Source organism: Schistocerca americana, chromosome 1, assembly GCF_021461395.2.
Source record: "Schistocerca americana isolate TAMUIC-IGC-003095 chromosome 1, iqSchAmer2.1, whole genome shotgun sequence".
Taxonomy (NCBI): Eukaryota; Metazoa; Arthropoda; class Insecta; order Orthoptera; family Acrididae; genus Schistocerca; species Schistocerca americana.
The window spans coordinates 236815809-236830520 of record NC_060119.1 but is presented as its reverse complement, the minus strand read 5'-3'; the positions used below and the strand labels follow the sequence as shown (position 1 = coordinate 236830520).

The following is a 14712-nucleotide window of genomic DNA, read 5'->3' as shown; positions in this document are numbered from 1 at the left end:
CATCTCCACATCAGTTTGTTCTGGCATTTCTTGTTTACTGCTTTTTATGTTATTTCCTATTATGATATCTGGTATTATAGGTGATTTTTCTTCAATGCAGAAATTTGTAAATTCGTCTGTAAAGCTCAGTAGAAATGCTGATGCTGCAGGCACTTTTTCTTCATTTTTAGCAGAAGCTTGGTTAATTTCAGATGGTGCAGTCTTTCTGTCTTTTTTAGGTGGCATCTGAGGAGATCAAAGCTTATGAAGCTCTACTGTCCAACACCACTCAGCATAGAAACTCTTACTTCACTTATTGTATTCTTTAAAGCCACAGAATAAACATAAGCCTACAACATTTTCTCTTGTAAATTCATTTGTTTCAGAGAACTTATAGATGCTGAATGTCATCGCTTAGCTTATGACTTCGTGTGCCAAGTTTTGCAGCCAGCATGTGTAGTTAGAAATCTTGCATATGAAGAGGACAAGATGATTTTGCCATGCAGGAATTTCTGCCAGGATTTCTGGGCTGGCTGTGGTGGGAGGCTACCCAGTTTTTTGCAAGATGCATTAGACTGTAAAATGTTCCCTGAATTCACTGGCCTTGGGTCCTGCAATCTTAAACCAGGTATACTAAAGGAAGTATTAATTACCTACATTTAAAAGCAATCCTTTGTTTACATATTTTTGTGTGTATTTCCTTGTATTTGGTGACTTAACCAATGGCACTCTGCAGTTCATTTATTTCTTAATGAATTACTGTTCTTCCCAGAATTAATAAAAGACTGCATATATGTTAAGAAAAAACATACTTAGATAAAAGAGCAGGATCTAGTGTTCACAAAAGAAAGCAAAACAGGCTACAGTGATATGTAAAGCTGATGCTCTGATTAGCATCTGGTCTGCCTATTTTAGCTCACACTTTATACTTTGATGAAAAGTTGCTACCACAAATGTTTCACTTATTTTAGAACAACATGCAGCAAAGAGCTTAGGCACTTAACTATCAATAGGGAGAAAATGGGAAGGACCATCAGTTGGATTTTCTTTAGTGCATCATCTGATTGTCAAAGTTTGGTACATCTTACTTTATCTTTGTGTAATATCCATTTAATTGATATCACATAATTCTATAAATATTTTTGTATTCCTCTTTACATTATTATTTTCATCTACTTCATTTTAATCAAGTATATTAGTTATTATACTGATTTCACAATGCATTAATATGACAATAAAGTACATGCTCTAAAATTGCTTATGAAACAGGAAAAGTTAATAAGAAAAATCTTACAGTGAAGACAGACATATGCATTAGAAGAGGTGCAGGTGTGAGTTTTGGTGCTGTGTTATTAGGAAGCATATTATCACAAGCATTATCTCCACAACATGTTACACAATGTCACCTATTATGGCCAATAATCATTGTCATATGTTTTATTAACATTTAAAGTTATCTTTTGCAAATGGCTGTCTTCCTTCATGAGGCCTGTTCATGCCACCATTGCCATTTTTATTGCTCATGGGAACACTTTAAGTTCTTCTTAGGTTGGATCTTTTATACACAGTATAGTCTCATACATCCACTGGAATTCTAATTTTACCCTTTTTCTTATCCAGATTTTACTATCATAATAGATTTTTGGCTGTGATACACTATGAAATCCCATATGAATGAAAATTGGCTACAGTACCTTACTGGTACAAGAAATACAGATCGATGGACACATTAAATCAAACTCTGTGAAGGAATTTCCAAGCATCCAGGTGGATAATAAACTGAGGTGGCACAATCACATGAATAAATTGATGGAAAAACTCAGTTCTGTGCGCTTTGCATTCTCTGAGTTGGGACTATTTGTGTACTTTGCATATTTTTGGGCAAAACGCTTGAATATGTAAAATCAGGTTAACACTAATGTTCATATTAAACACATTTCAAGTTTTCCAATAGATAGAAAGCTAATACTGTTCTCTGAAACCTGACATTTTCACAATGCTTGGTATGAATTAATAGACAACCAGCAATGGAGTGTGAGGTGTTGACTTTTGTCAGCTCGAGTGGCTGGCACTGTCAGAGAAATCATTAAACAAACATCAGCCAAAGATCCCAAAACAAATTCCAACAAGAAGTGAACTTGAAAGCCTCAACAGTTTTATAGTAACTTTTGCTGTCTCATTAAAAAAAGACAATAGCACCCCTGGCATACTATTACATCTACATCTATATACATACTCGACAAGCCACTGTGTGGTGCATGGTGAAGGTCACCTTGTACCATTACTATTCATTTCCTTTCCTGATCCATTCACAAATGGAAGGAGGAAAAAATAACTGTCTGTATCTTCAACATGAGCCTTAATTTCTTTTGTCTTTGGGATCCTTACACAAAAACAATTTTGCAGTCAATTGCAAATGTTGGTTCTCTAAATTTTCTATGTAATGTTTCATGAAAAGAATGTCTTCTTTCCTGCAGGGATTCCCATGTGAGTTCATAGAGCATCTCTGCAATACTTGCTTGTTGATCAAAGCTAGTGGTTGCAAACCTAGCAGCATGCTTCTAAATTACTTCAATGCCATCCTTTAGTACAATCTGGTGGGGACCCCAACCATTCAAGCAGTACTCGAGAATGGTTTGCTATAGTGTTCTATACATGGTCTCCTTTATAAATGAGCTACACTTTTCCAAAATTCTCCCAATAAACTGAAGTTGACCATCCGCCTTCCCTACTACCGTCTTTACATGTTCATTCCATTTCATATCACTTTGCTACATCACAGCTGGATATTTAAACAACATGGCTGTGTCAAGGAAAACACCATTAATACTGTATTCAAGTATTACAGAATTTTTTTCCAACTCATCTTCATTAATTTACATTTTCCTACATTTAGGACACGTTCCCATTCATTAAACCAAATAGAAATTGTGCCTGAGACATCTTGTATTCTTCTATTCAAAAATCTTACTTTCTCGAATACTTGTCATAAGCAAATAGTTGCAGATTGCTGATCATCATAGTCATCAGATTATTTATGTTTAAAGAACACTAAAGTGCCCCTGTCACACTTTCCTATCAATGATACCTTTGTCCCTGATGAACACTCACTGTCAAGGATAATGTACTGAGTAGTTAAGAAATCTCTGAGTCCATAACATATCCGAGAACCTTTTCCATATGCTCTGACCTTTGTTAACAGTCTGCAGGGTAGCAAGGTTGGTAAATATATTGCAGAGACACTGATATCATTAAAGAAAATGTGGAATGGCACACTCTTAGTTGTAGCTGAGCTAATCAAGTTATGAGCTTTGGGGTGCCAAATGTCTTGGGATATACATTCTAAATACAGAATTTGACACTTTGTTCAATTAAAGCATTTGAGTTATACGTTACAGTAATATTATAGACACTGATACTGAAGAGATGCAGCAGAAGTCGGATGTTAATGAACAGAGTGTACCATGAGCTTGAAAAGATATGTACCTAAGTAGCAGAACTCACTGCACCTGACTCCATACATTTCAAAGTCAGATCATTTATTTCCAATGCCATACAATGTCCTGTGCTGCAATATTTCATCTCTGACTATCCTTCCTTTTCTTGCTTTTTTTTCTCATTGTGGCAGTTTGATATCAACCTGGCTACTCCATAGGCTCAGCCTTCCTTTCTTTGACTATTGTTTCTGGAAGTTTTTTCTGTAGTGTGGACTGACTGGAGAAGAACACTTTTAATAGTGCCTAAAGATCATCTGCATGCAATACACCTCTTATTTGTGCTTTAAAACCAATCCCATGCAGTGGGGTCATTATGTACCCTTTTGGTCAACCCCCTGAAAAAACAGGCATCCCATTGTTGATGCCTGTGCTGCTAGCTCCTCATGCAGGCCAAGGATTGGATGCCTGTTTTCCTGGGGCATCAGGACTCCCAGCAATGGTCGTCATGCTACATTGTCCATGCTGTGCTGGGTGGCACCCATGGAGAGAGCCCTTGATCAGGGTAGATGGCATCAAGGCAGACTTTTCACATGGGAAATGTATTAAATTACACCAGAACAATGGCCGTACTGATGGCCATCCCTTCAGGAAGGAATCAAAACTTGTGGTAAGTCACAACCATACCGTTTTCCCTACCATATCTACCCCATGCAAAGAAGAACAAGTCAGATGTGTACAGATGAAATAATTTATCCAGTACTTATTGTTAGTAGGTACTCAAACTGATGAGGATACTTTTATTGTAATAAAGCCATTCTGTTTTGTGGAGCGTATTAAAGATACATCCCACTGCATTGCAAACCTAAAATGTGGTAACTGCAGATGATCAGTCGACAAAGGTAGTCCTTGGAGACAATTGCCTTTGTATCAATTGCACATAGCACCATCCTCCACATTCACCTTTTTGCCCGGTCGACAAGAAACAGAAGAAAATACAGTGGCTGAAGGAAACACGAGCTGTGGGTCCTGGGTGTGCTCGCTCTTCATCTGTCACTGTGCTTGTCATGGACAGGCCTTCACAAAAATCCTAGCCACCAAAGGCTGCAGAAGAGGAGGAGGAGGAGGAGGAGGAGAATCAGGACAAGGCTACTCTGGTGACCCAAGAGGTGCCAAGATCCACCCATGGCATCGGATTCTTAACCAATGCTCACTGGTGTGGTCCCACTGCCATTGGTGATGGGCAGTGATCCTGGGGTGTGACCACTCCTCCTGACCCCTTCTCACCTAATGTGGACACCCATAACAAGGTCATTTGGTGGAACTGTAATGGATATTGCCATCACCTGCCAGAACTACAACATCTTATTCCCCCTCTTCTGCAATTTGCATTTCTCTACAAGAAACACACTTCTCTAACAACCATTACCCAACAGTCTGTGGTCATTGTGCATTCTGTCAGAACTGTGCTTACCCCAAGAGGGCATCTGGAGAGGTCAGTACTTTGGTTCACATAGATGTGGTGAATGGATGGATCATCCTTTACACCATGTTGGAAGCAAGTGTAATCACCATTTGCAATGTTTATACATCTCCAGGCAGGCTACTTACTTCCCTTGAGTTGATCATCATAATTCAACAGCTTTGCTGCCTTCTCTCCTACTTGGGGGTTTCAAATTGTACACTACCACCTGTGGGGGAATTCCACTTTGTCTGGTTGGAGCCTTCTACTTGACCAGCTTCTTACCGGTCATGATCTGTGTCCCCTCAATGATGGGACTCATATCCACTTCAGATTTCGATCTAACGATTCTTCCCCCAGTCTCATGACTTCACTGCATTGGTCACTACATTACGATCTGTGACTGATTACTACATGGTTGCTTCAAGGTGGCAACTGGCAGTTGTATGTGTTGTACCATACGAAATTACACTCACCAGCACAACAGTGGGTTCATCAGTTTGTGTCAGTAGGAGACTGAGCAGAACTATAACAGATAAAATATTAGTTCACTTTTTTACAACATAGGTATGAAGATATACTTAACTTCATACAACCCATTTCCACGGGAATGTTTTGAGTATTTACAACTGTCTCTAGGTATTAAAGTATCACTTGATACAGGCAAATAAAGATTTTTCAACAGACATGATGTTCACATTAAGTTCTGCCTAAGAAATGTAATATATGGGTCACCTATCAAAGGTGATACCCTCCCCTTGATCATTGGCTGTGAACTAGGGCTGAGTGATCCTCTGCTCAGCCATAAGTAGACCATCAATTGCAGCAGCGTATCAAAGCTCAACCTGATCACCCATGCTGCCAGAACTTCTATTCCTCCTCCTACAGCTTCCCACCACTGTCAGCTTGTGCCAAGCAAGACCAAAGACATTGCAATAGCTGTTCAGGATCACTCAAGAGTACTGCAGTATTTCAAGTGACACCTTTCACAGACAAACCATACCAATTTTTAGCACCTTTGTGCTAAGGCTCAATATCTAATTAAACACAATAAGAAAGAATGCTGGGAATGCTATGTCTTCTCCCTGGATATGTATGCCTCTTTGTCCCAGGCTTGGGCCAAGCTCCATTGTCTTCTGGACTGATCAGGATCAACAACTGTTCCGCATCTTGTCACAGCCAATGCATCAGACCTAGCTTGAGCACCTTTTGACCCACTTTCTGACAGCATCGACATTCTCTTTTTATCCAGCTGCCTTTTTATGGCACAAACAACAAGTTGAAGAAGTCCTATGTTTCATCCTCTGTCGAATTGAATCAAATAATGAATCTTTCACTGACTGCTGCTTCAGGCTCCTGCCTCATCTCATGATACAGCCCCAGGTTGTGATTCAATTCATAATCAGATAATTCAACATCTGAATGTTACTCAAAGGCTACATCTATCAAGGTCTTCAACCACATTTGGTTTGAATGTGTCTTCCCTTCACAATGGTTAGATAGCATCATTGTCCCAGACCATAGCCCAAAAAACCTAATTTCTCTCAACAGTTAGCAACTGATTTACCTCACCAACGTGCTCTGCAAACTGCTTGAAAGGATTGTTGCCTGCAAATTATACTGGGTTCTCAAGTCTTGTCATTTTGTCCCCCTATCACTGTTGTTTCCTGGAGGGATGCTCCACAATCAATGACCTGTTCTGATTGGAAATAGCAAACTGGTAGGCTTTATCTAAATGACACAACACCTTGCTCCAGTCTTTTTTTATCTACATAAGGCATACAGCACTGCTTGATGCCATTACATTTTACTTACCCTCCACGACAGGGGCTTTTGAGGATCCCTACCAATTTTTATTTATTAGTTTGTACACACTAGTTGTTCCAGGTTTGAGTTGGTACGTTACTCAGCTTCCAACAGGTCCAAGAGAACAGTACTCCATAAGGTTCTGTCCTGAGTGTCAAATTCTTCCCCATTGCCACTAATGAGAAAGTGACATCTGTTGAGGCTTTGGGTATCCCTGCGTTGTATGTTGACAACTTTCCCATTTGGAATAGCTTCCACTCGGCGCCTTGGCTGAAAGTCTGCTCCAAGGTGCAATCTGATGGGCTTTTGTGTGGACACTTTCCCTAGATTTCCTTCTCTCCTGCAAAAACGCGGGTCGTGTTTCTGTCACCACACCACGTCCACCCTGTCCTCAAACTCTACTTTGGTATCCAGTGCTTGGAAGTTGTTGTAAAGTCCCATTTTTTGTGCCTTCTTTTCGATAAAAGGCTTGCTTGGTCCTCTCTCTGATTCATTGCAGCTAATTGAGGTTAAGTTTGGTGTCGAGTTAACAAATTTGTTTCAACATGTGCTGACTTCCACTTACTTTTTATTCAATGGTCAGTACTACAAACAGACTGGTGGAGTTGCAATGGGAAGCCCGTTGTCACCTACTGTGGCCAATTTGTTTATGGAGGACTTTGAGGAATGTGCATTGGAGTCAGCAACCTTGAAACTTGTGTGCTTTTTCAGATATGTAGATGATACTTTTGTTGTTTGGCCTCATGGTAGTGAGAATTTAAACCGGTTTTTGGAACACCTTAATTCAATCCACCCAAATATTCAGTTCACCACCACCTGCGAGCTGATAGTTGTCACCATCCAGCTCAGCGTGAAGGAGTACTTCATACCTTGGTTCACAGGGGCCACATTATCTCAGACCCTGAAAGTTTGGCAGAATGGTTATAGTGGGAAGCAGATCAAACGTGCCTTGCGCTATCAGCCTTCTGTACGACGGGTGAGTGACGATAGGAACGAAGTGGCACCTAAGTCTACGGCCTTCTTGCCTTACGCAGGAAGCATTTCCAACAGGATTGGCCATATTTTGCGGAAATATGATGTGAAATGTGTTTTTCGACCACCTTCCAAGATTAAGGCCCTGTTGGCGTCCGTAAATGATGATCTTGGTTTGCATAAGGCTGGTGTCTATCGTATTCCTTGCAGTTGTGGCATGTCATATATTGGTCAGACAATCAGGACTGTGGAAGACCGGTGTATTGAATGTAAGCGTCACACGCGCTTACAACAGCCGAGCAAATCCGCTATTGCAGAACATTGCCTTGACACCAGTCATCTTATGGAATACAACAACACGAAGATTCTGGCTTGCATGTCCAGCTATTGGAATAGTGTTATTAAGGAAGCAGTTGAAATCAGACTACCAAGCAACTTATAAACAGAGATGGTGGATTTTGTTTAAATGCTGCTTGGAATCTGACTCTGTCTCTCATCAAAAAACAGAGGGACAGAATTAGTGCTACCTCACCTGTTGATTAATAGTCACTATCGATATTTCTGATGTTGGTCATCTTTGTGTTGACACTTTTTCTGTGTGTGGTATCTTCCTTGTTTCTCCTCTGTGAACCAAGGTATTAAATTCCCTTGCACTTTGCTTCCTCCTTGCATTTGTGCCTTGAGAATGGCAGGGTGTGCTCCTGTCGAAATATCAGCGGTGGTCGACGACGTCATGTGGCAGCAAACCGGTAAGTTATTTGAATGTCATGGGTATTGTCGGTGTCACTGCTTTTGACAATCAACTGCCCTTCCATGCTCACTGGGCAGTCTAGAGGACAGCCATTGCTGCTGGAAACAAACACCTGTTAATACTACCAGCATTTCACTGCACACCCTGGTGTAAATCAACCCATTCCTGCACCAGTTCTCTCACCCACCCTGATGCACAGTGACCCTGCATAGGCTGGGTCACTACAGTTGGTGTCAGTAACTGGTCGTTACACTTTCTACCATGACACGTTGTGTCGAGAAGTGTGTGTCCAACCTCCAAATGCTACAGTTTGGCGGGAGAAGTGATTGTTGGATAACTTTCAGCATCCAAACACTGTAGTTTGTTGTTGAATAGTAAATATTGTGTATGCTGGTAATTACTTATGGGCAGTGGTACTTAGCATATCTCCAGTTCAGCAGTACAAGCTCACCACACTGTTGCATGGTGCCGTGTGACAAGTTTCACCTTGCTTATGTTTGATTATGTGTCTGTTCTCAGTTGTTAGATTTAATTTGTGTAAGTATTAGACAGATTATGTTTGAGGTTATCTTTGTGAAGACACATGAACCTGTGGACTTACCATGATTTAAGGTTAATGATAGACCCGATAATATAGTACCAGTACGGTGCCACTTTTACAGTCTTGCAGGGCATAAGGCCATACCACCCACATGTTTTATGTGTAGGTCATTTAGCTCACAACTGTTTGGAGTATAAATGGTTGATGATAAACCAGAAAAATTGATGTGTATTTGGATCCATTAGTTGGTTATTTGTGTTTCTTGGTATTAATTACAGTAGAAACATGTGCTACTACTATTGTGGAGTCTTTTGTTGCTCTAACAGAGCAAGTGCAGGTGTTAACAGGCAAAAACTCTCACCAAAAACAGGACCATGAGAAACTCCTTAGTAGATATGAGGTTTTAGAAGCCATTCAGTTTCAATCACAGTCTGTGTGTGGGAAAAATAAGGCAGAGTTCGGGATATCTTATGTAAGTCTGCAGGCTCTCATGGCCATTGTCACTATAGTTAAAATCTTCTGGGTAATTAGGCCGTGTCATATTTCCTCTAAAATAATTGATGTTTCGACCTCTCTGCTGGGATCTGTTCTAACAGTAGTGGACACCAGAAGATCCTGGGGAAGATCCCAGCAGAGGGGTCGAAACATTGATTATTTTAGAGGAAATATGATGTGGCCTAATAACCCAGAAGATTTTAACTTCAGGATATCTTCTTCTTTCGAGCCAGCTAACAACAAAAAACTTCTCAGTATTCATAGCTGATATTACAGCTGCTGCTGCAATGAATGGTTGGTCAGACGTAACCGTTTGTGTGACTAATTTGTGTTTAACAGGGCACTTTCTTTCAAATGTAATGAGTCAGTGGGAGTCTTTTCAGACAGGATTCACAAAGTCAATGTGCAGATGCTTTTGCCTACCCAGAATGTTGAGGCCAGTAAGTTGTTATTACTTGATGCAGAAAACAGAGTGTCAGGCATTTTCTTGCATGGAATATCAACAGAAATTTGAGATTTCTAATGATTTAATAGCAGCTCTTAGAATTGCAGTGCAGTTGAAAGAGATAGATTTTGCCACAAAGCAACAGGCAGATCTCTGTGTATTTTCTTCGGAGGTCAAATGTTACATGTGTGGATGCAAGGGCCTTATATGGAAACAGTGTCGGCAACCAGAGCATTACTCATGTGGGAAAGTGTGAGCCATCGAGCATTGGATTGTCAGAACACAGAAAAATGGGAAACATCATCAGCAGAAGCAGCCATTAAGCTCAAATGGGAATGCTTCAACTGTCAGAAAGAAGTCCCTATAGACTGTAACACTGCACAAGTTAGTACACAGATGGAATGCTGCTTAGTGGGGTTAGTGAGCAGCGTGGAACAAAGGTTTCTTATCAACAAGGAGGCGCCTATATCTGTTCTCAGTCTGGATGTAGTAAGCAGGAGGAGATGTGGGCAGTCATGATATAACTTATGTGAGGTTGCTGATAACAGTGTTGAGTCATCAAGTATGATGGTACTTGATTTTACTATTGAGAAAACTAAGTTTACTGAACGTATGGAAGTTTTGCCATACATGAGCAGAGGATATTCAGTGGTTTTCGAGCTAGATTTTCTTGACATACATCATGCTGGGATTGATCTTCAGCAACACGCACTTAGAGCTCAGTAAAACTTTGTTTCAGTTGAGGGGGACAGTTGCAAACAAAGCAATGTTTCAAGGTCCACTTGTCATGAAGGCAATGTCAGGTAAACTGCAGATGAGTTCATTAAAGATTAATCAACAGGGTAAAACACCGACAGGTACAGGAAAAGTATTGTGGGTTTCAGTGGGTACCAATTTGCCTTGTGGGACTTTGTATGTGGTTGAGCCACTCTCAAGCAATGAAGAGTTGGATGTTTCACATTGTTTTGTGTGCAGAAGCAGAGTGTGCACAAGTATTATTAATGGAGAATATATGGCTCCAGTTAGCATAGATAACTTTGGTGGAGGTGAAGTTAGCCTATCAAAGGGTATAATAATAATAAATAGTCACTCTGGAAGTACTGGGGGAAGAAGACTTCATTAGATTCAGTTTAGGTATAATAAATAAGCAAACCACCGACACAGCAGTGTTACGCAAGAAAGTGGGTCACTTGAACAGCAGTGATCACACAGCTGTGGAGGAAGTATGGTTGAAGTTTAATGACTTTTTTTGCACAGTTGGGTGTTAACCAGCAACTCTGATACATTGGTACCATGAGCCTACATGGGATGGTACATCAATTTAAAGGAAACTGTATCCCTTAGCGATCCATTTACAGCCATTAATTGAGGTGTTCAAAGAACAGCAACCACAAGATGGGATCACAGAACTTAGTGACAGTCCCTGGAGCATGAATATGGTTATCGTGCCTAAGAAATTGTTAAATGGAATAAAGAAATTAGGTTTTGCCGATCACAGATGCTTATCCAGTCCCTAGCATTACAGAAATGTTGGACTGCATTGATTGACTGTTCCATCTGTTCTTGGTAGAATATTTTATACATTATGAATGAAACACACGTAACACTGGTGTAATATTCTACAGTATTTATTACGTTACACAAACCAGTTTTCAGCTGTTACACCATCTTCAGTTACAAAGATAAGTACATGTTGTTGTTGTTGTTGTTGTGGTCTTCAGTCCTGAGACTGGTTTGATGCAGCTCTCCATGCTACCCTATCCTGTGCAAGCTTCTTCATCTCCCAGTACTTACTGCAACCCACATCCTTCTGAATCTGCTTAGTGTATTCATCTCTTGGTCTCCCTCTACGATTTTTACCCTCCACGCTGCCCTCCAATGCTAAATTTGTGATCCCTTGATGCCTCAGAACATGTCCTACTAACCGGTCCCTTCTTTTTGTCAAGTTGTGCCACATATTCCTCTTCTCCCCAATTCTATTCAATATTTCATCATTAGTTATGTGATCTACCCATCTAATCTTCAGCATTCTTCTGTAGCACCACATTTCGAAAGCTTCTATTCTCTTCTTGTCCAAACTATTTATCGTCCACTATTCACTTCCATACATGGCTACACTCCATACAAATACTTTCAGAAACGACTTCCTGACACTTAAATCTATACTCGATGTTAGCAAATTTCTCTTCTTCAGAAACGCTTTCCTTGCCATTGCCAGTCTACATTTTATATCTTCTCTACTTCGACCATCATCAGTTATTTTGCTCCCCAAATAACAAAACTCCTTTACTACTTTAAGTGCCTCATTTCCTAATCTAATTCCCTCAGCATCACCTGACTTAATTCGACTACATTCCACTATCTTCGTTTTGCTTTTGTTGATGTTCATCTTATATCCTCCTTTCAAGACACTGTCCATTCCGTTCAACTGTTCTTCTAAGTCCTTTGCTGTCTCTGATAGAATTACAATGTCATCGGCAAACCTCAAAGTTTTTATTTCTTCTCCATGGATTTTAATACCTACTCCGAATTTTTCTTTTGTTTCCTTTACTGCTTGCTCAATATACAGATTGAATAACATCGGGGAGAGGCTACAACCCTGTCTCACTCCCTTCCCAATCACAGCTTCCCTTTAATGCCCCTCAAGTCTTATAACTGCCATCTGGTTTCTGTACAAATTGTAAATAGCCTTTCGCTCCCTGTATTTTACCCCTGCCACCTTTAGAATTTGAAAGAGAGTATTCCAGTCAACATTGTCAAAAGCTTTCTCTAAGTCTACAAATGCTAGAAACATAGGTTTACCTTTCCTTAATCTTTCTTCTAAGATAAGTCGTAAGGTCAGTATTGCCTCACATGTTCCAATATTTCTACAGAATCCAAACTGATCTTCCCCGAGGTCGGCTTCTACCAGTTTTTCCATTCGTCTGTAAAGAATTCGCGTTAGTATTTTGCAGCGTGACTTATTAAACTGATAGTTCGTTAATTTTCACATCTGTCAACACCTGCTTTCTTTGGGATTGGAATTATTATATTCTTCTTGAAGTCTGAGGGTGTTTCGCCTTTCTCATACATCTTGCTCACCAGTTGGTAGAGTTTTGTCAGGACTGGCTCTCCCAAGGCCATCAGTAGTTCTAATGGAATGTTGTCTACTCCCGGGGCCTTGTTTCGACTCAGGTCTTTCAGTGCCCTGTCAAACTCTTCACGTAGTATCGTATCTCCCATTTCATCTTCATCTACATCATCTTCCATTTCCATAATATTGTCCTCAAGTACATCGCCCTTGTATAGACCCTCTATGTACTCCTTCCACCTTTCCTCAGTGCCCTGTCAAACTCTTCACGTAGTATCGTATCTCCCATTTCATCTTCATCTACATCATCTTCCATTTCCATAATATTGTCCTCAAGTACATCGCCCTTGTATAGACCCTCTATGTACTCCTTCCACCTTTCTGCTTTCCCTTCTTTGCTTAGAACTGGGTTGCCACCTGAGCTCTTGATATTCATACAAGTGGTTCTCTTCTCTCCAAAGATCTCTTTAATTTTCCTGCAGGCAATATCTATCTTGCCCCTAGTGAGATAAGCCTCTACATCCTTACATTTGTCCTCTAGCCATCCCTGCTTAGCCATTTTGCACTTCCTGTCGATCTCATTTTTGAGATGTCTGTATTCCTTTTTGCCTGCTTCATTTACTGCATTTTTATATTTTCTCCTTTCATCAATTAAGTTCAATATTTCTTCTGTGACCCAAGGGGTTCTACTAGCCCTCGTCTTTTTACCTACTTGATCCTCTCCTGCCTTCACTACTTCATCCCTTAGAGCTACCCATTCTTCTTCTACTGTACTTCTTTCCCCCATTGCTGTCAATTGTTCCCTTATGCTCTCCCTGAAACTCTGTACAACCTCTGGTTCTTTCAGTTTATCCTGATCCCATCTCCTTAAATTCCCACCTTTTTGCAGTTTCTTCAGTTTTAAGCTACAGTTCATAACCAATAGATTGTGGTCAGAGTCCATATCTGCCCCTGGAAATGTCTTACAATTTAAAACCTGGTTCCTAAATCTGTCTTACAATTATATAATCTATCTGATACCTTCTAGTATCTCCAGGATTCTTCCATGTATACAACCTTCTTTCAGGATTCTTGAACCAAGTGTTAGCTATGATTAAGTTATGCTCTGTGCAAAATTCTACCAGGCGGCTTCCTCTTTCATTTCTTACTCCCAATCCATATTCACCTACTATGTTTCCTTCTCTCCCTTTTCCTACACTCGAATTCCAGTCACCCATGACTACCAAATTTTCGTCTCCCTTCACTACCTGAATAATTTATTTTATCTCATCATACATTTCTTCAATTTCTTCATCATCTGCAGAGCTAGTTGGCATATAAACTTGTACTACTGTAGTAGGCGTGGGCTTCGTGTCTATCTTGGCCACAATAATGCGTTGACTATGCTGTTTGTAGTAGCTTACCCGCACTCCTATTTTTTTTATTCATTATTAAACCTACTCCTGCATTACCCCTATTTGATTTTGTGTTTATAACCCTGTATTCACCTGACCAAAAGTCTTGTTCCTCCTGCCACCGGACTTCACTAATTCCCACTATATCTAACTTTAACCTATCCATTTCCCTTTTTACATTTTCTAATCTACCTGCCCGGTTAAGGGATCTGACATTCCATGCTCCGATCCGTAGAATGCCAGTTTCCTTTTTCCTGATAACGACGTCCTCTTGAGTAGTCCCCACATGGAGATCCGAATGGGGGACTATTTTACCTCCGGAATATTTTACCCAAGAGGACGCCATCATCATTTATCCATACA

At 40.3% G+C, this 14712-nt stretch overlaps 1 protein-coding gene across 1 annotated transcript in view; it reads left to right on the top strand.

The window, feature by feature from the left end:
- The window catches only part of LOC124622426 (atrial natriuretic peptide-converting enzyme), a 276927-nt gene that overhangs the window by 228122 nt on the left and 34093 nt on the right, over positions 1–14712 (top strand). Inside the window, exon 6 of the mRNA XM_047148159.1 lies at positions 366–607. Within this exon, the coding sequence (XP_047004115.1) occupies positions 366–607 (242 nt within the window). The remainder of the gene's footprint in view (positions 1–365; positions 608–14712) is intronic.